Here is a 23261-nt window from a genome sequence, read left to right as displayed (position 1 = left end):
TATTAATATTGGCTACACCTAAAACACCCCAAGAAAATCAAACTTAGTGCACCTCCAAATGAGTTCTGTAGGTTCCCAGAATGTACAAGGTCCCTGCAGGATATTGCCTGCGTCACAAGTGCTTCTATTCAGTACAACATAATTCAACTAATGAGAAACAGGTCAGCAATGATAGCTAACTTATTCAAATTAAACAAGGTACAGTACATGACATTTTAAAATAGGAAAGAAACTACAAGTTATAGTAATTAGACTTAAACAAAAGAAATGTTGCAAATACATAGTTGGCCATCAGCTGTATGATGATAAAAATGCTGGTTTTGTAGTACGAAATTTATGCTATGTTAAGTCAGCTATCCATCTAACATCATAGTCACACATGGCATGCTCTGTGAACCCCTCCATGGGCTTGATGACCTTGCTAACCCCAGCGTCCAACAGCACAAAGACTGGTCCTATTGATATTCACTAGCCCTGTTGCAGGACTTCGGGCACCCAGCATATTACAGTTGATTAATTTTGTTCCCTAAATTAAAGTACACTGACAACATTAAGGCAAGCACCCCATTTAGCTTTGCTCAGGTTATCTGCTGAAAGCAGTTTTATAAAATCAAATTTCCACTGAGGTATTAGTAAAACATTACACAGCTGTTGTTAGTCATAGGATATCAGTCTAAGCCAAATGGCCGGATGTTAATTTGTTCATTTTTCTACCATCATCCAATGTCTTAAAAAATAACTAAATGGAAAGACTCCCTCTTTAAAAGTTTCCATGAATTGTTTTTCTGAAATGAGATAAATGGTCAACCAGGTACTTCCTGATTGGGCAGCGGATGTTTGTGATAGAGTTTTTCAAATATAGAAACAGTGGGCTGGGCTTCCCTCAAATTCACTTTCTTTCCCTCTAATCACTCTCCAGGTTGTGACCAATTGTGCCAAAATTTCTTTTTTCCCTTTCATCTGATAAGAACTGTTGAGGAATGGGGAAAATGCAATGATTTCCTATCAAATTTAATACAAATTCATCCCTTCCAATATTCAGCTTTTCAGTTGCTGAATCAGACAAAGTGTTCTCAGTCATCCACAATCAATCAACCTCCAAATAAACTAAATACGAATCACTTACAACAACAAATCTTAGAATAGAGTTGACGACAAACAGCAATTTTCTAGGATTCCTTCTACTACTATTTACCGTGGAGATAAAGACAAGGAGATAAAGATGATCCATTAGAAATTGAAATCATCACAGCTGATGACGGAAGACAAACTATATCAATTCTGGGTTGGTGGATTTAATAACAGCCTGTCTGCACTAGGCAAGTCTGCAGGTATCAGGCTTGCTAACGCCATAACCTCACTGAAGAGGTTAAGAAAAAGTACATAATCAATTCCACTCATGTAGCTACAGGTGTCGACAGAATCAGTAATGAGGGCATGGAGTTTGCAGACATACCCAATTAAAAGGAAAAAACAAACCTTGTCCTAAAACTGTTTGACTATCTTCAACAACAATCACTGAAGCCCAGAAACACTGGTCATTATCGAGTAAAATTTCTACACAATTGCAATCTACCTGGTGTTCCAAATCTTAATTTAAGATTTTACAAAAACGGTTATATAAACTTGTACAGTGCCCACATATGCAGATAATTGCAGCATCATTCTGGGAAGTAGGCACTCTGCAGTCAATATAACAAATCAAATCTTAACCTGCTGACTTTCAATTCAAATACCAAACCTTAACACTTGTATTACAAGACCAAGGCACTTCATGACAATTTGTGGAAACACTTGTATTTCTGTAAAAGGTTTAATCACATCCCAAACTGTTGCATGCCATTTTTAGCAAACTACTTTGAAGCATTAGATTTGTGCAGCCATTTCTCACACTGCAAGATTCCACAAATTGTAAAGCAATAAACAGCAAGTTGTTTTCGTTTAATGTTAATTGAGACAACAATGTCGGAATAATTCCTAGCATTTCAGACAGTCCCTTTAAATCATCAACATCTATCCAAAATAGACCATGGACAGACACAGTCTTGCTTCCATGCCTTTGCTCCAGAACTGCAGTACCAACCATGCAACGTTCCTTTAAAACAGTGCTGTTGGGGAAGCCTGGAAAGATGCTGCAAATCTGAAATAAAAGCAAAAACTGTTAGAAACCATTATCAGAACAGGCTGTGTCTGTGAAGAGCAAGGAAAGTAGATTTAATTTTGCTACTCAATGTGTCCCTTTTCTTCTGAGAGAAGGTCGTCAACTTGAACTACTGACCCTTCCTTCCTCTCTCCACTGTTGCTGCCTGGCCTGTCAAAGTTCCAGTATTTAATGTCATTGACTAGAGATTAGAAACACAGCCTTCAAATTCAGTAAAGTGCATATACACAAGTCATATTTTCCTTAGATTGCCATCAGTGTAGCATCCTTTCGGGTGTTTGCTGACGACTGCACAATATTTAATACCATTTCCATCACCTCCGATATTAAAGCATCGTTCCTTGACATGCAATGACATTACCATCACGGTCAACATCCTGGGAATTACCACTGACCAGTAACTCAACTTGAGCAGCCACAAAATATTCTGGCTACAAGTCCAGGTCAGAGGCCAGGAATTCTGGAGTAAGTAGTTCAACTATGGACTCCTCAAAGCTTGTTCACCATCAACAAATGTAGAAATCAGGAATTTGAAGGAAATACTCTCCACTTGCCTGTATGCCTGTAGCCTCCAACAACACTCAAAAAAACTTGACAATCCAGGGCAAAGCAGCCTACTCGATTGGCATCCCAATCACAACCTTCAACATTTAGTCCCTCCACTATAAATGGCAGCATGGCAAGATGCACTGCAGGAACTCATCAAGGCTACTTCTACATAGTTTCCAGACCAGAGACCGCTAACATCTAGAAGTACATGGGCTTGAGATGCTCGAGAACACCACCGCCTGCCAGTTGCCCATAAACCATCCTGTATTAGATCTTTATCAGTGCTCTTTCACCTTGTTAAAAGGCTGGAACACGTGCCAGCAACATTGTGGGTGTACCTACCACCCATGGACTGCAACAGCTCAAGGTGGCAGCTCAACACCAGTTTCTCATGGGCAATTAGGGATGGGCAAGATATGCCAGCTTCACTAGTGACACCCACATTCCATGAATGAATATACAACAATCCAGTAAAATGCAGCTATTTAATTCATCATTTTCCTCCTCAAAACAGTACAAGACAGGACTAAACCATTAAACAGCATTAAATCCACAAGCAGCACCATAACTTAAAGTGTATTGTATAAACAAAATAAGCGAAAACAAAATCTGTCCAAGTGGAAACCACCAGAACTAAACATGCTTTTTCATTCCTTCAAAAGCTAAGTTTACAGCACGGTGGCTCATTGGTTAGCACTGCTGCCTCACAGTACCAGGGACCCAGGTTCAATTCCGCCCTCAGTGGGGAGTTTGCACATTCTCCCCGTGTCTGCGTGGGTTTCTCCAGGTGCTCTAGTTTCCTCCCACAATCCAAAGATGTGCAGGTTAGGTGGATTGGCTATGCTAAATTGCCCAGTGTCTAAGGATGCGCAGGCTAGGTGGATTAGCCATGGGGAATGCGGAGAAAAGAGAAAGTGAGACAGCAATAGCAAAAATATGAGAATTGGACAGTATTTTAAAATAAAAAATTGTTCTGCCTCACTCCCCAAGAAGGGAATCAAGTGCACAAATCAAGAACTCTATTATTATAGAATGAATGGGGTAAGTTGACTAACTGAAAGAGCATAACAATTTACACTAAAATAACATATTCAAGATGGATCTTTCAGCGATCATTCATGTCTGTTCAACTGCTACTAGCAGTAACAGATTGTACTTCAACATTCAATTTCTCAGATTCAAAGTGATTCAAAGCTTCCCCACAATGTTATGGCCCCTCCCCGAAACTCAGGGAAAGCATTCCAGTAAAAGAGAAAGGCCACTTTCAGGGCAATTATTGAATTGCTTGCATAAGGAGATAGTATTTTCACTGCTTTTCAAAAAGAAAATAAAAGCCAGAAGCTTTGGAATTGAAGAGAATGCGCTTCAAAAACCTGATACACAGTATTCGAAATGAATTAGGGAGTAACTACCCAGTCTTTAAACACAACCCTGTGGAGGCATAATTAGAAAACTGTGGACTAGTGAGCTGAATTCCACTCTACACTAGTCTAAACCACAAACATTTTAAATTTGAGTACAGGCTGCAATTAGCGACTGTCACTTTTCATGTCAGCTTGCAATTTCCAAGTGTTTCATGCTGCAAAAGCCACTACAACATCCTTGAAGTTGTAGGGCAACAGAAAAAAAAACAGCAAGAATGCTGATCAGCCAAGAATTCAAGGTCATACACGACAGCTTTCAAAAGAAAAGGCCTCCAGCCAAGCATCCTATAAAACTGTACTCTGAAGCAAATACTGCATAGCCATAACTGTGTATGAGGACAATTTCTCCCTAATGCACCTCACTTCAAATAAGTAACCTGTAATTAAAGAATGGTGGCCCACTAATACCAGAACCACATTGAAAAAGCAGCACCTGCATGCAAAAATACCAAAACAATTGACTGTAAGGCGATTCCCAATGATCACAAATGACAGTACAGAAGAATCACCCAATTTTCTCCAATTGAACCTCAACTTTGAAAGAAAAAAGTCCACTTTTTCCAAGCTCAACAGCATAGATGTTCATTCGAAAAGAAAGAACTAAGACTTACACCACCAGACCTTTGTGCACAACAGTTATTCGCAGCACTATTTCTGTCCCCCCATTCACAGTCTTGCGCCATATTCACCCTCCATGTACCCATTTTATTACAGTTAAACCACCACCTTGCACTTGTCACCCTTACCCCCACCCAAAACCACAGGCCTACTCCAGAACACTTCTCCACCTTTCAAAACAAAAGCCCAGCATCAATATGCAGTCGCAGAATTATCCATACTTTCCAATTTAAGAGGACACTATGTGTCAAATTATAACAGGTAACAACTGAAACATAATGAGACTGAAAGAGTCTGTGAAATCAATTAAGAATTATTTACAACAATAAACACAAAAGGATAATCCAATGAGTTATGGGGTGTGAGGAACTGTTGCTAAAGGGATAGGGCACATTAAAAGGTAAAAGTGATTCAGAAGCAATGCTGGTTGCTCAATGACATGCTCCTAAATAGACAATAGAATCATACAATGTAGAAAAGGGCCTTCAACCTATCAGGTCTGTACCACCAAAAATATGTAACCCACTTTTCACTTGCATGTCAATTCCAAAATCACGTCTAGTTATTACTGCTTTTCACATACTAGATTGTGGATAATTTCAGGTAAACCATCTCAAAAAAAATGGAGCACATTCAGCTACATTATTGCTTTCAACTTTTTTTTTTAAAAGTAACAGAATAATTAACTAATTCTTTTATTTATGCACAATAATATTTATTCTAATGCTCATATCATTCAGACCTGGTTGGTAACAGTGTCAGAAAGCTAAATTGACACCAGTGATATAAACCATTACCCAAAAAGGTGCAGAGCACCTCGTTGTCTCGGATTCTCCAGCATCTGCAGTTCCTACTATTACTGACCCAAAAAGGTGTTACAGTTTCAATCAAGTGTAGTAAAATTAGCCTGAGAACCTCGTCCAATCTACTATTTCTCCACTGAAGGCATCAGTATGCTGAGCTTAAAAAATTCAACAGAAGGGTAGAATTAAACCAACAGAAATGCTCATTTAGCCAACGTGTAGCAAGAGCAGTTTAATGCTCATTCATAGCCACAAATCAAATTCTCTCATCCTGCATATTAGTGAGAGAAAAAGCATTTTCAAACATTTGCATGGAAACCCCTCAAAATATTCACTCACCACCGTTACCAATTTCTAACTAACAGTTTTGTTCATACATTTGTTCAATGTACTAGTACACAACAATAATGTGCTTTTGAATGAACAAATGCAGGATAAGTACACAAGCCACACGGTATGTCTCAATATGGATAGCGAAACATTCATTCAATGACCTTACTAATATGCTGGATTTCCCTTCAAGCAGCAGTGTGCAAACTTACCATTCAGGGAAAGAATTTTGTATATCAAGAGCTCATAAATTAGGGAAAAAAGGGACTACTAAAAAAAACACATTTCATTAACCATAATTTGTAGAGCACTAACAGTATTACCAAGCAGCACAATATTTTAAATTTCTGTATCAACATTAATTTCTTAAGGACCAACTTAGAAAAATGATAAAGCTAACAACTAATTTACTGTAGGCATTCCTCATCTCTTTCAAACTCTGGAACCCCATCCCTTAGAAAGGTTCTGGTGTATATAACTATAAATGGAGAAAGTGCACCAGCAGAGCCTATTTTGACAATGTTACATTTGAAGAAGGGAATCAGTCCCAACTCTAGAAGAACCTTCTGGTCCAACAGGAACAGACAGAATGTTCAAAACAGGATTAGCCATGATCAAAGCTGTGGGACAATTCCCAATCTATACAGAGCTGAACCAAACAGCAACTGTGGCATCTTTGGAGGAAGTGTGAGCAGAAGACTAATTCAGCTAAACCAAATGCTTAAATCAGGGCAAATAACAAGTCACTAAATTTAGTTACCTGCTCAGAAACCTGCACTCTCAGTGCTTTTAGGATGTTCATTCAAGATTGCAGTACTTGAGTGGCAAGTTATCCTGTATGCAGGAACTGACTGTCATACGACAATTAGTTGCCCTAATTTCCTCCTCACCCCTCCAAACAAATTGCAAATTCTGTATATAGAACATTCCCCAAACCCCTGTTAAAAGTTAGGAAGCACTTTAGTCATATTGTCATAACAACAGTCATATTGTCAGTGACCTGCTGGAAGGAGTTGACACTCAAGGACTCCAACACCTCCTGCAGGCACGTTCTCAACAAAAGAAGCCAGCTACACACCATCATCACCCAGAGGCAGTAGTTCATCTGGAGAAGAGAAAACAAGGAAGAAACACATGTCTGTTTTGTGCCTTCAATTCAACTGCTACGGAAATCCATTTACCTAACCAAATCAAAATGTAATAACAGTAGAGTGTTCTGTCCACTGGAAATACAGACACCCCTCAAATCCACTAGAAACCTCTCTTATTACAGAGTTTCATCTGATACTTCACTGACAAATCATCAATGTTAACCATTGAAGTTGGAAGTTCTGAAAAGGAATGCAAACTCACAGATCACTTTTTATTGATAGGATTCCCATTGTCAGCATATTAAACACAGTAAAACACTTCTCTCAATAAAACAGCACCACAATTTACAAATTCCTGCGCAATGAATCCATTGGAATTTTCCAACCCTCGCTCTCTAACGGGGTCAACTTTATTGAATAGCCTTGATGTAGGAAGACAGTCTACATATTCAACCTGTATGCTCCAACAAAGCAGCAAGAGTGAATGATCCTCTTTGGCACCAATTATTGTACTGGTTATGCACTATATTTTTGATGCAATACTTGTTTCGCTTCTTAGGCTATAACAACCAATGCTTATTACTCAGTTCATAGTGACCACAGCTAACAATACAATTCCAGCATTAAAAAAAACTGGAAACTTAAATTTTGCAAAATTTATTATTGATGTTTAATCCATGCAACTCTGGGAAATCTCCTTTCAGACAATCCAAGGGAAACTTTGCAGATCCCTAGTTTTCCTTTCACAAGTTGACTAAAAGAATCATAGAATGATACAGTGTAGAAGGAAGTCATTTGATCAGTTGTGCCTGGGTCAACTCTTGGAAAGAGTTATTCAACCAATCCCCTTAACCGTGTAATCTTCCAAACAATTTGAAAGTCACTGCTTCTTCCGCCTTTTCAGGCAATGTATCCTAGATCATTACAATTCACTATGCAAAAAAACTTCTTTCCTCACTTCAACAATTAACTGAATTCCTGAAATTCGTGCCCTCCAGTTACTAACCTTTCCAACAGTAGCAACTATCATTCCCACATGGATTTATCAAACCACTTCATAATTTTGAACATCTGTGTTATCCCATATCTTTCCTTAAATGTTCTTAATATTGAGAACATTATTCGGATAATTGAACTGGAGTCCAGTATCAAGGAACCCTACCAAAAATTACCAATGAGAATTAGAAGGGAAACGCCACTAGTTAGTCAAACTTAGCACAAAAGATAAGGGTTCTGGATGCTGGAGGCCGATCATTTCAGTTCAAGACACTGTTGTAGGAGTTTCTCAGCGTAGTGTCTTACGTCCGTCCATGTTCATCTACCTCACTTGTCCTCCCACCATAAGATCAAAAGTGAGGAGGTTCACTAATGCTCAACGTGCTTGGTACTATTCACGACTTCAGAAACTAAAAAACAGTGCTTACATCAATGACATTCAGGCTTAGCTAACAAGTGGAAAATAACATTTGTTTATCACACAAGTGTCAGATAACATGCATTCTCCAATGACAGAATGTAATTATGACTCCTTAACATTCAACAGCACTACCACTGCTGAGAAAACCCAATAACATCTTTGGAAAACCACTAAACAGAATTGTAAAGCACCAGTCACAAATAATATGGCGATTCAAGAGGCGACAAAAGACTACATATTCTTTGGTGAATAACTCCAAAAAGGCTTGTCTGCCATCTACAAGACACGAATCAAGGAGTGTGATGGAATACGCTCCATCTGTCTGATGGTGTTGCTCCAATGCTCAACACCACCCAGAGCAAACAGTTACTTTGAATATCCCAGCACTCAACCAACACCAACAGTGCACAGCGGCAGCAACACGTGCCTTCTACATTATAAAATGCACTGCTACAATACGCACCTCTTCAGCAGCACCACCTGAACCACATCCTCAAATCAATGAGAAGGACAAAGGAAACAAATGCATTGAACCATGCTCCACCACTTGATCACCTTCAAGTCACTCACCATCCAGATATGGAATTATAAATCACTGTTTCATTATCTCTACTAAGCCAAACTCCATCAACTTCCTTCTACTAGTGCCACACAGACTGCAGTAATTAAAAAAAACAACAGCTCACACACCTTTTCAACAGGCAACTGAAATGGACAAAACTCAGCCTGCCAATGAGACTCACTTCCCAAGAACAAATCTAAAAAAAACTCTCTCAGAAGCTCATGTAGATCACTCAGCATAGAAGCGACGTGTGAACAGGACGTGGAGTAAGTTTGAATCTGGTCGGAGGATATATTAAAAAAAAACCTGCTTAGATGGTTACTGGAGGCCCTATATCACCACATTGATGGGGAGAGGCAGATATTTTGGTTCATAAATACAGCAAAGTTTGCTTTAACCAGCACCCTTGATAAAACAGCAAAAATTACATACCTCAAATACCATGTAATTTACTGTATTATTCTGTTCAATTATTATAGTTTGATTTATCTCAATGTAAATATACTTGTTCAATTGAATGGCCACACAAAATATTAACAATTGTTCCAATTTCTCCTCAAATACAACAATCTATCACTACACTCCAGTAGTCAGTTCAGGGTGCAAGTCAAAAGGCTCTCTGCCGCTAAGTTTTATTTAAGGCAATGTTGCATTATTATTTAAGTGATATTATTTAAAGTGATTTATACTGCAAATAAAAGTATAACAGTAATGTGTATACCCCCTGTATTATATTTGTTACATGGCGTGTGTTTTTACATTGATTATGTGGACCTCTTGATTATCCGAAACATCTGATAAAACTGCACACTTGTAGTCGCATATCTGCCAGTTAATAAGAAGCTTGCTGTGCATGAAAAAGTGAAGCGGAACTAATCAGTTCACTTGTGGCTGTGATCATGCCGTACACGAAAATATTTTTCAGAATAATACAGCATTTAAAGCAGAGATACTGCAGACGCATAAGCAGGCACTGTATAAACACATCTCTTTTAAACTTTTCCACATGTCTCTACCTGTAAACTTTCATTTGTTCCTATAGGATAGGTTTTGACCTGCCCATGCGATTTTTTTTAAAATGTGCTCAATGAAGCAAACAGGAAATCAATACCCATTGGACAATTTCAGATGGTCATTAAAATTACATTTTTCGTGAATTATACGTTCCTTCACTGTCGATAAGGAACTGATAAACACCTGCACACACTGCAGTTTACTGAAATCACTATTTATTATGTGTTCATACACATAATGCAACCATAAGACAATATGTAAAATCACTTTGCAACACACTGGTCTCTTCAGCAGAAGGATGCAACTTCCAGTTTCTCTGATGTTGAACAAGCAATACCCTTCCCATGGGGTCACATTTCCAACAAAAATTGAACAGAGGCCACATCTGCCTGCTAAAGTGGGGCATTTGTGGCAGCCACTATTTCACTTTTATGATTCTCTGAAGCTACATAAAAAGGCACTGCAGAGGTATGGCAACAGATATGACTTGTTCAAATAAAAAAGTGTGGCAGGATAAAGTAAAATAGCCTCCCATAAATTAAACTGCATAGAATTCATCGTATAGTTACTAAAATGAAAAAAATACTGCTATATTCCCATTCTTGGCAGTGGCCCAGACTCAGCACTTTGTTACAGATAATAGCTCATCAATAGTCTTCAAAATAGTTCACTTTTCTTCTACAGACTACTTTCTGGACCCAATTTCAGTTTCAGTTAATGATACACATTCAATGTAGTAACATGGTGATTCACAATTAAATAATGTAGTCTCAAGAGAAAAGATAAACACAGCTTGAAAATTACAGTGCTCAGCTGCAACTGAAAAATCACAAGCAAGCAGTCACACTACAGAAATATGGGTCAAAGGACAAAAATCAGCAAACTAGCTCCACCTTAAAAATATTACAATCCTTGGCATTTTAGAACAACTCAAATCACACAACATCATAATATACCACTGGCAATAAATACCAGACTCTGCATTACTACATAACATTCGGGACTTCAAATCTACGCCAGCTAAGAGAAGCTGAAGAGTTAGCTGCAGCAACTGCTAACACCAAAGGCCATGCGCAGCTTACAAAAGTAAGCATTTCCCCAAGTCTGCTTGTGTATACAGCATTTAACTCAGTAAAATGACCCAATGTACAAATTTCAGAGCAAATGCCACTCAAAGAAAAATTACCTCCCATCTCCTATGACATATAACTGTTATGCAACGAGTATAACAAATCCTGTGAAACTGAATACATGGGTAACCCAGTTATGTTACAGGAGAATGCCTTAAAACTTAAAGGATGATATGATGTAAACAAAAGCAATAGTCATGACAATTTTGCAGGTGACCTAAAAGCCAGTGGCAGGCAGCTACGTAGATTTTGAGAATCAACAGCAGCCGTCACTGCCTCACCATCAGGCTGATTCTGCAGACAAATGGTTCAGGACAAAAATAACAACATTAAGAAGAAAACCCAGTAACAATTATTACAATACACCCAATCAAGTTATCTGTCACCAGTCATCTGAACTGCTTCATTACCTCATCTATTAGACTTAAAATCATTTGAGGTTTTGATACCAGATGGTACTAATATAATCAAAATACTCCATATCTCTGAGTTTTCATATTGCATTGCTGTCAACACCCAAAATGGTAGTCTCATCCATGGCATTACTAAATTAAAATGTTTTAGGCATCATGATGCAAACACAAATCTTGGGGACATGCTGGTTGAAATTATTTTTAAAAGACAGTTTTATTTGAAATGTATTATAGTCCTGCCCTATCCTCCCAAATGGATAACTGCCCAGCTATCTGGCCCAATAAAGATTGCTCTCAATCTTCTGATCAGTCATCAATAGGCCCAAAGGAGGCGAGCAACACAGTGAAGCTTGTGATGGTGGGAAGGAAATGAACAGATACCTTTGTTTCACTCAGATTCATGTGGATGTGGATAGTATTTGAAAATATTGCATTTCTATCACAACTTTTCCAATCACAGGATGTTCCACAAATGCTTTGAAGCCAACTGCATATTTTTGAAATCCAGTCACTTTGATAATGTTTCAAATGCACTTATACCCTTCCAGCCAAGGCATTTCGGTAATAACGGTGATGTCAGGAATTGAGATTGGCTCTGTGTTCCTCAGCTAGAAGCTATTAGCAGAAACAGTCTTCCGGTGAGTGCATTACACAGTGAAGTAATGCAATCAGCTGTCAGCCTCCCTTGCGCTGCCAACTCTGCAAGGGGTATAAAGTTGAATTTTTTTTTATTTATTATAGTTAATATTTGAAAATTGACCAAATCAAAATCATTTCCAGAATCTTGAAATTCATCCTGCATACATACATCCAGCTTTTCAGAATACAAATTCAGGAAATTCAAGGTGTATGCTCTTAAAATGTTTAAGAGTAAGATTCACTTCAAGACTTTCAATTAATCCCGCATAGTGCAATTTTTTTCGCTTTGCACATTATGGCTTTTGAAATGCACATTTCAAAAGCCTGGTAACTGATATATTAAGTGGGTGAGGACAGGGTTGATGTTTGCTTCAATGATTATAGAACTAAATTAGTCAGTATTTAATGTCCAGGTTTGCATAAAATAACTTCAGTGAAATTTGGTGGGATAGGCAGTTCCAGTGGAACCAGACGCCATAACGAGTCAGTAACCTTAGCAGGGAAAAATACTGTGTTCTCATCCTCCAAAGTTATAGATTGCAATTCATTTACGGTTTAAGATAATGTATCCCGCATTCTGCAAATCTTTAAACCAACATTTTTGACATTGGTATGAGTACCAGCAATATTACTGCTAATAAATAAAAGGAACAGCAGTAAACCATTCAGCCCTTCAAGCCTGCTCTGCCATTCAAAGGCTGAGTATCCTCTTCCCATTTTCACCCCATACTCTGATTCCTTTAGGCCTAAGAACTGCAGCTATTTCCTTCCTGGAAAAATTCAATATTTTGGCCTCTACCGCTTCTATGGAATTGCACTCTCTGAATGAAGAAATTTTGCCTCATGTCAGACCTAGATGGCCTGCCTCATATCCTTAGACTGTGACCTCTGGTTCTGGACTCCCCAGTCATCAGGAACATCCTGTGACTACCTTGCCTATTCCTGTTAGAATTATATAGGTTTCTCCAGTGAATACAGCCCTAACTGATATAATCCCCATGGCTTCCACAGGTGGCTAAAGATTCAACCATGGTTTTGACTGAATAATCTATAGCCAATGATCTTCCATTGATGAGCACCCCTATTATCCTTTTATGCCATGTGCACTTCGGCTGTGCATCACTACCTTTAGGACTTCTACACACACAAGCTTCATATGAACACCAGTACCTTAAAACCAAGTACTCCTTATCTATGTTACACCAAAAACAGTTAACTGTAAACTTAAATCAGTTTAACTACAATAAACACTAGAGAGCAGAGGGAAAAAAAACAGACGATACTGGAAAAACTCAGCAGGTCTGGCAGTAACTGTGAAGAAAAATCAGAGTTAACATTTCGGGTCTAGTGACCCTTCCTCAGAAATCAGAATCAGACAGCAGTGCCGCTTGGAATGTGAGAACAGTTTCCTTTCTCCACTGTCTTCTTCCCTCTCCCAATGAATCCAACTCGTTGATGAAATACAACCTCCTGGGAACACTCCAGTATCCATCAATTTCCATGGCAAAGACAGATGGTGAGCACAGACAAAATAAGTGACCCAAGGGACACTCAAATCCTGTCCCCCATCTGATGCCCTCCTGTGCACTGCCAGAAAAGTGTAACTGGACGTTGATCAGGAGCAACAAATAAAGCAACTCTCAGCCAGCTAAGGCAAACTTTAATGCCTCAACCTACTGAGCTAAAATCAGACTAACTCAATCAAACCTGTAAACCTTCCTCACAACATTGCTGATGGGCTCAATATCTTCACAACACATTAATATGACGAAGGTCCAAAGCTATTTTCCAACAAACAAGGATGTTTGCAACTCTGGCTACTAATGATCAGGAAAGGCCATCAACATGTTTTGGTTGGGGGGTGGGGGTGGGTGGTTTTGCAGGGAAGACAAAGAGCAAATTTGCAATGAAATTACAGGTGCAAAAACTAGACTGTGAAAATAGGGGAGGGGCATGTTTAATTTTTTGAATACGAACTGGAATAATAATAGTGTAAAACGATAGAGAGAGGGGCAATAATTTCTAGAGTATTTAGGGCAATTTTCTAAATCCCAACGAGGAAGGAATTATTGCTACATCTGATTCTAGGGAACAAGAGGGGCTAAATGGATTAGACAACATTTAGGGAACAGTGATCACAACAGATCATAAGTTTTAGGTTAACTGTAAGAAAAGAAAAAGTGAATCGAGTACTTAAATGGAAAGAAATCAATTTCAGTGGACTGAGATCATGTGTGGACAGACTGGAATCAACAATTCGTGGGTAACTTTGCAACAAAACAATGGGACGCCTTTAAAGAGGAAACAGTTCAGGGACAAAAAGGGGGAAAAATAAGCTTGGGCAAACAAACCAGAGCTCCTTACATGGCAGCAGAAAGAGAAAAATGAAGCAGAAAAGAAGATTGCATGATAGATAACAGATACAAGGATGATAACACAAATGAGAACCAGTCTGAATATTGACCAGAGGAAAAATCTGAGAAGATGAACCAGAAGCAAAGGGACAGACACAGACACACACACACACACACACACACACACACAGAGAATGGCGCAGTGGTATGCAGTCAAGAGTCCGCAAGAATGACTTGGAATCCCATGATGTCTCATGCCATCAGATCAAACATGGAGAAGGAAGCCTCCTGCTGATTACCAACCAGCTGAAAAGATATTAAAAATCACCATTACACACCAAGCTGGTCAAGGCCTAAAGAACAAAGTTGTTAGACTGGATCTGTGACTAGTGGTGAGGGAACCAATTGGGAAAAACATAGTTTACCTTGGCATCTCCAATCTGCTTGTCACAAATGCATTTGTCCATGACAGTATCTGCAGGAGTGACCACTGCATGTACTCTTTGCAGAGGTGAAGTCCCATCACTGTACTAAATGGGATAGACTTTGAATAGACCTAGCAATTCAGACTAGGCATCAATGAGGCACTGAGGTATCAGCAACTGAACTGAACTCCAACATAATCTGCAACCTCATGGCCCAGTAAATCCCCCACTCCACCATCACCATGAAGCCAGGGATCAGCCCTGGTTCAAAGAAGAATGCAGGAGTGCATTCGACGAGGAGTGCCAGCCATACCTAAAAATGAGGTGTCAACTTGGTGAAGCTACACCCCAGAACTACTTGCATAACAGCATGCACAGCGAGTGAGGCAAAGCTAAACAATTCCACAATCAAATGGTAAGATCTAAGCTCTACAACCCTACAGAATCCAGTCATGAATGGTGGTGGACAATTAAACAACTCACTGGAGGACGCAGCTCCACAAATATCCCACAAATATGATGGGGAAGCCTTGCACATCAGTGAAAAAGGCTGAAGCATTTGCACCAGTCCTCAGCCAAAAGTGTCAAATGGATAATCTATTTCTGCTTTCTCAGGAGGTCCCCAGCATCACGCGTGCTAATCTTCAGCCAATTCAATTCTCTGTATGTGACATCAAGGAACAACTCAAGACAGAGGATACTATGAATGCTATGTGCCCTGGCAATAGTACTGAAGACTTGTGCACCTGAACACCTCCAGCCATGCTGTTCCAGTACAGCTAGAATACTAGCAATTACCCTGGAAGTGTGGAAAATTACCCAGGTTTGTCCGGCACACAAAAAGCAGGATAAATCTAACCTAGACGATCACTGTCCCATCAGTCTATTCTCGATGATTAGCACAGTAATGGAAGGGGTCATCAACAATGCTATCAAGCAACACTTGCTTAGCAATAATCTGCTCATTGATCCTGGCTGAACACAAAATGCACATCATTCATTACAACGTTGATCCAAACATAGACAAAGGAGCTGAACTCCAGAGGGGACGTGAAGCTGACTGCCCTTGACATTAAGGTCACATTTAACTAAGCAAAATTATAGTCAATGGGAATCAGGGGAAATCTCTCTACTCTTTGGAGTCACACCTAACATAAAGTAAGACAGTCATGGTTGTTGGATGTCATATTGTCTCCAAGACATCACTGCAGGAGTTTCATACAGAGGTGTCCTAGGCCCAAACATCTTCAGCTGCTTCAGTTATATTCCCTCCATCACGAGATCAGAAATAGGATGATGCCTGATAATTCCATGATGTTCAGCACCATTCACAACTCCTCAGATGCTGAAGAAGTCCTTATCTAAATGTACCAGGGCTGAGACAGAATCCAGGCCAAGGCTGAAAAGTGGTAAATAACATCTGTATCACACAAGTCCTGGGGAATGACTATCTCCGATTTGAAAAAAATCTAACTATCACTCCTTGACATTCAAAAGCATATCATTGTTGAAACCTGGACAGTGTTATAACAGGACTCAACTTTGCTGGCATGGCAAAAATAAAAGGGACAGTGGTTGCATGGACCCAAAGTTGTCAAAGTGATAGGAATCAGAACATAGTAGTGACTGCTGTTTTTCACAGACTAAAGTAATGTGAAACTGGGTTTCCCCAGGTGCTGCTATTTGAACGACTACTTTGCATTTAATGACTGAGGGTTTGGGTGTACAGGGCACAAATTCAAATCAAGTCTCATGAAGAGAAAGGTGATAAAGCTTCTAGATGACAAAGACTGACTTTTAGAATGGCCAGACACAGAGTCGAGTCATACAACAACACGGAAACGGACCCTTCGGTCCAACTCGTTCACATGGACCAGACATCCCTATCTGACCTAGTCCCATTTGCCAGAATTTGGCCCATATCCCTCCAAATCCATTCTATTCATATACCCATCCAGATGCCTTTTAAATGTTGTAATTGCTCTCACCTCCACCACTTCCTCTAGCAGCTCATTCTGTATATGCACTACACTCTGTATAGAAAAGTTACCCCTCACGTCCCTTCTAATCCTTTCTTTCCCTTCTCACCTTAAACCTATAGTTTGGGACTTCTCCACCCTGGGAAAAAGACCTTGGCTATTCACACTAACAATGCCCTTCATGATTTTATAAACCAACATGGCAACTGAACTTTAATGTGAAGTGTGAAATGATACCTTTTGGAGAGAAGACAAAAGAAAATGGACTCCAAAGCAAGTGCACAAACAAAGACTTAGGGAAATATGCGTATAAACTATTCAAAGTAGCAGTGGAGGTTGAAATTAAATCATTAATAGACCATGTGAAGGCTAGACTTTCTAATAAATGAGCAAGGAATTTACAATGAACTTTTATAAAATTCTGGTGCAACACTGCTGATTTGTTAGTTATGCACAATTCTTGGATATATACATTGGGAAGGATGTGAAGCTTATGGAGAGGGGCAAAGATTCATAAGAATGGTTCCAGGGTTGAAGGATTTCAGTTCCATGGATAAACTGGCGAAGTTGTATTCTATTTCCTACAAAGTATTGAAGAAAAAAGGATGAATGTGTACAAAATCATGAGGGGTCTATAATCAGAGAGAGCAAGAAAGAAAATCTGTTTCTCTTAACAGAAAGGTCAAGGACTAAAGGAGACCAAAATCAAGGTGAATAGCAAAGTAACAGGAAAGAGTGGTAAAATGAGAAAAAAAAGCTTTTCTTTTAAAACACTGTGTGTTTAAAATCTTGACTCCAGTGCCTGAGAGCATGGAAGGGGCAGACTAAATTATAGTTGACAAAGAGGAACTAAACTTACCTCAACAGAAAATATCTGGAGGGCTACAGGCAAAGGGCATAAAAATGGAACCAGCTGCAATGCTTTTGCAGAGAGTAAGTAAAGATAGAACAGATCAGTTGGAAAACATAGGTGATTTACAGTTGGTGGTTATTAGATGAAAGAAGTATATCATGGGTGATTTGGTGATAGGAAAAAAAAGTAAAAGGTACAACAGATCAAATGGCCTCTGTGCTATAACCATTTGATACTTCTACAAACTGAATAAAAAGTATCAAACAACTTTAATTTCATGAATTAACTAGCAAAATGCAAATATTCCATTGATGAGAACGATAGATTCTTCTGCTGGTTAGTTAACAATATTAAAATGGTGAAACTTTAATCACATTAGCAACTTTACAAAAAGGGAAACACATTACATCTCAACATCATTGTGCTGAAGGCTTCCGAGTAACTTTCATATCAAAGAGGATTTCTTAATAGCACATAGAAACCAATTGCTGTGTGTCTAAAATCACACATAGGCCAGACAAGGCAAAGATGGTTGATTTCCTTGCCTAAAGGACATTAGTGAACCAGTTGGGTTTTTCCAAAACAAAAAAAAACAAAATCGACAACATGCATAGTCATTACTACGATTTTTAATTCCAGACTTTTTTCTTGAATTCAGATTCCAACAACTACCATGTCAATTCTCAAACTCAGGTCCCCAAACATTTCCTGGATCTCTGAACTAATAACCTCACTAGGCCACTGCTTCCCCTTATAAATCATTTTCCTACTTTTTCTGGATGTTGCTGGTAAATTCTAACTAGAGGGACTAACTTTTAAAACTAAAATCATAGAATTGCAGACCAGGAGGCAAAGGTGATCGTGATCACCCACATTATACTGAATAATGTTTCAAACAGGTTATTTAACAAGCTGCCTGTTAACATTGCAACATTGAAAAACAAGGAAAGAGATGGATATCAGATGAAACCACCACCACCACCAACCCCCTGCCCCATCGCCCCCTAAAACATATATTGGCTGAATTGTACAACAGATTTGCACAAAAATGAGCTGTAATCTTTAAGTTAGGTTGCTAATACAGAATATACAGCCAAAAGCATGGTGACCCTTGGGTTGGCAATGCCCCAGCAAGCAACTGCCCACTCACCTCACTATCGTTAAGTGTAAATTTACTTTCTCCTTAGCCTTACTTCAACAGAAATTTCTTTTAGGTGGATATTTCCTGGTTGTTCAGCTCCGTAAACCTCTCAAGGACAAAAATATTTTTATAACACAGTAATGCTGCTGAGATTCAGTGCCCTCCATTCAAACAGTACATTGGAGTTTGAACATACTGGTCAACCTGTGATCACATAAAATAAAATACAAGAACCTTCTGAAAATAAAATTAGTTGACCAACAGTACAGCAACAGATTACAGGTGCAATTTAACACAGTGGCTGCTTGTACTTTTGTGGAAATAGGTGCTTTATAATCTCAATCTCATTCATGTCTGTATTACCCATAGCTTTGCATTCCTGGCTGACCTCCCTTCTTTCACCCTCCTTCAACATTAACTCATTCAAAGGTTTGCTGCACACATCGCGATGTGTACCAATTCCTATTTAACCACGACTCCCCTGCTCACTGATTTATAATGAGACTTTGCCAGAATAGGATTTATCACCAGGATGCTGTGTAAAGATGCTGAGAATAACATTATATAATCATCAGGCTGTGAAGGTGTATACAAATACTTGATTACTGCAGCGGTTTTGTGACATCATTGCACAATTCCCAAGGAAATTTTACAACCCAAATGGGAAAACTACAGACAAAGAGACTTCTGTATTTCACAACAACAACTTGCAGTTAAATAGCACATTTAATAAATTAAAAACATCTCAAGTCACCTCTCAGGAGTGTCAAACACAATCTTGATACCAAGTCATCCAAAAAATTAGATTGGATGACCAAAAGATTTTCTTTCCCTAATGTCTTAAAGGAACAAGAGGCAAAAATAGGGAGTGGTTTAGGAAGGGAATTGCCAAGGCAGCTGAAGGAACAATAACTAATGGTGCAGCAATTAAAACCGAGAATACAAATTACAGTAAAAGGAGTGTAGACATCTCAAAGGGTTATAGAGCTAGGGATGGCTTTAACAGAAAGGGAGGGAACAAGGTCATAGAACATGGGAATTTTAACATTGGGGCTTTGCCAGAATGGGCACCAATGTAGGTTAGTGATCACAAGTGTGATGGTTAAATAGGAGTTGGCACACATTGCAACATGTGCAACAAAACTTTGAATACGTTTGTATTTGATGAGCGTGGAGGAAGATGGAAGGCCAGCCAGATGTGTACTGGCGTTGTCGAGTCTATGGGTAACATAGGCATGAATGAGGGTGTCAGCAGCAGGTAAACCAAGACTGGGCAAAGTTGGACAATTTACCGAGGTGGAAATAGCCAGTCTTATTGATGGTGCAAGTACATGTCCAGGAGGTCCTCTCAGGAAAAAAGAACCCAGTTTAGCTTTTTCCTGTTAGTGAGAGAGAGAGAGAGACCACGAGAGAGCGAGCGACAGCGTTGGACAGTTAGGGAATAAAGTTTATAGCAGGAACCAAAGAATGGTTTCCCATTACTTAGTCACACTGAGTTTCTAATCAATCAGCACTTAAGTTGCATGGCAATCCACAGAAAGAGGAAGGGTTGAGAGAGGCAGTACTGCAGGTAGAACTGGATGTCAGTGTACATGTAGAACTGAATTCACATTCTGATGATGTCATTAACAAGCAATAATGCAGAGGGGAAATAGGAGGGGGTGATCAAAGATAGAAATCTGGGTAATCCCAGAAGGAATGCTATGGGAATGGGAAAAGAAGCTATTGTGATTGATATATATGTAATTGTAGCCAAAGTAAGAAAGTAACCAAGCAAGGTAGTGTCAAAAGAATAAGATCAGCCATCTTAAAAGCTGCAGATAAACTGACAAGGATGAAACGGATGGTTTACCACTTCAGAAAAGATTTACCAGGATGCTGCCAGGATGGAGGGTTTGAATTATAAGGAGAGGCTGGGACCTTTTTCACTGGAGTGTAGGTGATTGACAGATGACCTTATTGAGACTTATAAAATCATGAGTGGCATAGATAAGGCAATAGCAAGCATCTTTTCCCTAGGGTGGGGGATTTCAAGACGAGGGGTCATATTTTTATGCTGAGAGGAGAAAGATGTTAAAGAGACATGAAGGGCATTTCTTCCACAGCGGTTCATGTGTGGAATGAATTTCCAGAGGAAGTGGTGGATGCAGATACAGTTACAACTTTTAAAAGATATTTGGATAAGTACATGAATAAGAAATGTTTGGAGGGATATGAGTCAAATACAGGTAGGTGGGATTGATTTAGTTTGAGATTATGGTCAGCATGGACTGGTTGGACCAAAGGGTCTGTTTCTGTGCTGTATACCTCTATGATGTGATTTTGATGATGACCATCCACACCACATAATTCCACGCCATCACAAGGAAGAAAATCTGATTCAGGAATTCAAACACGAAGTTCTGGGAAAGATGAGCATAATAGGAGACATGTTCAAAGAATTTTCAAAAATGTCAGTGCCATGTATATGGCTGATCACAGAAAACGGAAAGTTTACAAACAAGCTACTTTGATCACCCCGAGCCACATATTACAGATATTTTCAAATCAGCCTGTTCAAAAAAGGAATTACACACCTCCGCAGCAGATGGGAGGTATTACACAGTCTTCCTGGCAGAGGAAGTTCTGGATACAGAAGAAAATGGTGGAAATGGGGACGTCCTCCGTTCCCCAACAGCGTTCACTACATCTAAAGTGTAAAACTAACACTATCGAAGGAAGCAACGCTTTGAAATCAAAGAAGCCTTTCAATCTGGTCCAGTTATTGAGAATGTATGTGCACATGTGTGGGAGGGGTCAATCCTAAACTTTTAAAACGAAAGAAATTCGGATTTAGAGAATGCTAATCACATCCTCAGAATTTCTCCATACTTCCGAAGTTCAATCACTGTAGAGCGCTAGACAAACGTTCCAACCATTCTGAACACGAGTGAGATAAATGTACTATTTTATTGATGTTTGATACTGAAGGTAGCCAACATTCCAAAACAATAAAGACAAAATATTAAGCTAGTCAGGGAATTCTGCACAGCAGTGTCAGATGCCCTGAAGTCTCGACAAAGTGGTGACAGACAAGCTCTCTCCTAGCCGGGGAGTTGGAGGCAGGCAGGAAGCATGAACCTATGTTCAAAGCTATCCAGTGAGCCATAAAATCTAATGACTAGACAATCCCGAATCAGAGGTGAAACTGGCCACCTCTCGGTTCAATTTTAATGAGTTGTTCCGATAAATCTTAAGATCTCAAGTTTAAAATCAAAGAATCTCTTTCTCTAATCATAGATTTTCTTTTAATTCTGTTTACAAACAGCTTTGGGGGTGCTATGGCTATCCTACCTTGAATTCACGGCTGAGCTGCGGAGTGTATTCTGAAGTCCAGAGTGCTCGGACCAAAGAAGCGAGCTGTTCAGTGACTTCTCCTCTCTGGTCCGCCTGGGTTTTCGATCGGAAGAAAACTCCGTTGGATTTGGAAGTTTTGTCCAGCTCTTGCTCGTCCTCTGCCTCCCGGCTCGGGGTCTCTGTCCCCTCGGGGGCATCGAGCCAGCCGGGCGGCCGCTCCCGGTACTGCTCCAAAGCCAAGAATTCGGCGAAGAGTTCGGTGTTGCTCAGACACTGAAGCACAGCGTTCATGAAGCAGGTGTTGCCGTGGTTCTTCAGGCCGGCCACGCCGGGGGGCTGCCAGCGCTCCCCGGAGAAACAGCTTTCGGACGAGTCGCTGTGGCCGGCAGCGGCGGCGCACCGACCGGCAGCAACAGCGGCCGGGTTGATGCCGCTCATCATCATGATGATGGAGGAGGCCGAGGAGACCACCCCGACTCCCGGCCCCAGCCCTATGCCTAGTCCCATAGCCGCGCCGGCCTCGGCCGCTCGGAAGTTCTTGAAGCCGCCGTCGTCCTTGTCGTCTTCAGCCGCCTCCTCGGTACCGAAGTGCGAAAGGGTGGACAGTGTCTTCAGCACCCTATTCATAAAACTCCCGACCGACCGTGCCGAGCCCCGCCGGAAAAGTTTCTTACTAAAGGACTTTTTCTCCTTAGCTACCGCCTTAGACATGTCCCCAACCTCCTCCAAAACAGTCGCTACAAGGAAAAGTTGTACGATGGATTAGAGATCCAACACCCCCAAAAAAGTGCAACTACAAGAACGCTTAATTTGTACTTGTTTTTACATTGCGTTAAAAAAGTAAACCAATTGTTTCATTTGCAGTTTGAGAAAATGCATTTTTTTTTCCAAATTGCAGTTTGAAAATGTTTTAAACTTGCGATTTTTTTTTTAAAAAACTGTTGTTTTTCCCAAAAAAAGAAGCAAAGCAACGATTTGTAAAATGCAAAAAAAAGAGACTTTCAAAGATGCAAAAGAAATCA

The 23261-nt window shown here is 39.8% G+C and overlaps 1 protein-coding gene across 1 annotated transcript in view; it reads right to left on the bottom strand.

Moving 5' to 3' along the window:
* The window catches only part of usp31 (ubiquitin specific peptidase 31), a 119508-nt gene extending 96532 nt beyond the window's left edge, over positions 1-22976 (bottom strand). Inside the window, exon 1 of the mRNA XM_048609639.1 lies at positions 22237-22976. Coding sequence (XP_048465596.1) covers positions 22237-22950 — 714 coding nt within the window. The 5' untranslated portion in view covers positions 22951-22976. The remainder of the gene's footprint in view (positions 1-22236) is intronic.
* Between the last annotated feature and the right edge of the window lie 285 nt (positions 22977-23261).

The sequence above is a fragment of the Rhincodon typus genome, chromosome 21 (assembly GCF_021869965.1).
Source record: "Rhincodon typus isolate 14 chromosome 21, sRhiTyp1.1, whole genome shotgun sequence".
In the NCBI taxonomy this organism is placed as follows: Eukaryota; Metazoa; Chordata; class Chondrichthyes; order Orectolobiformes; family Rhincodontidae; genus Rhincodon; species Rhincodon typus.
Note: the sequence above shows the minus strand (reverse complement) of the source record. Positions and strands in the feature narration are given on the sequence as shown.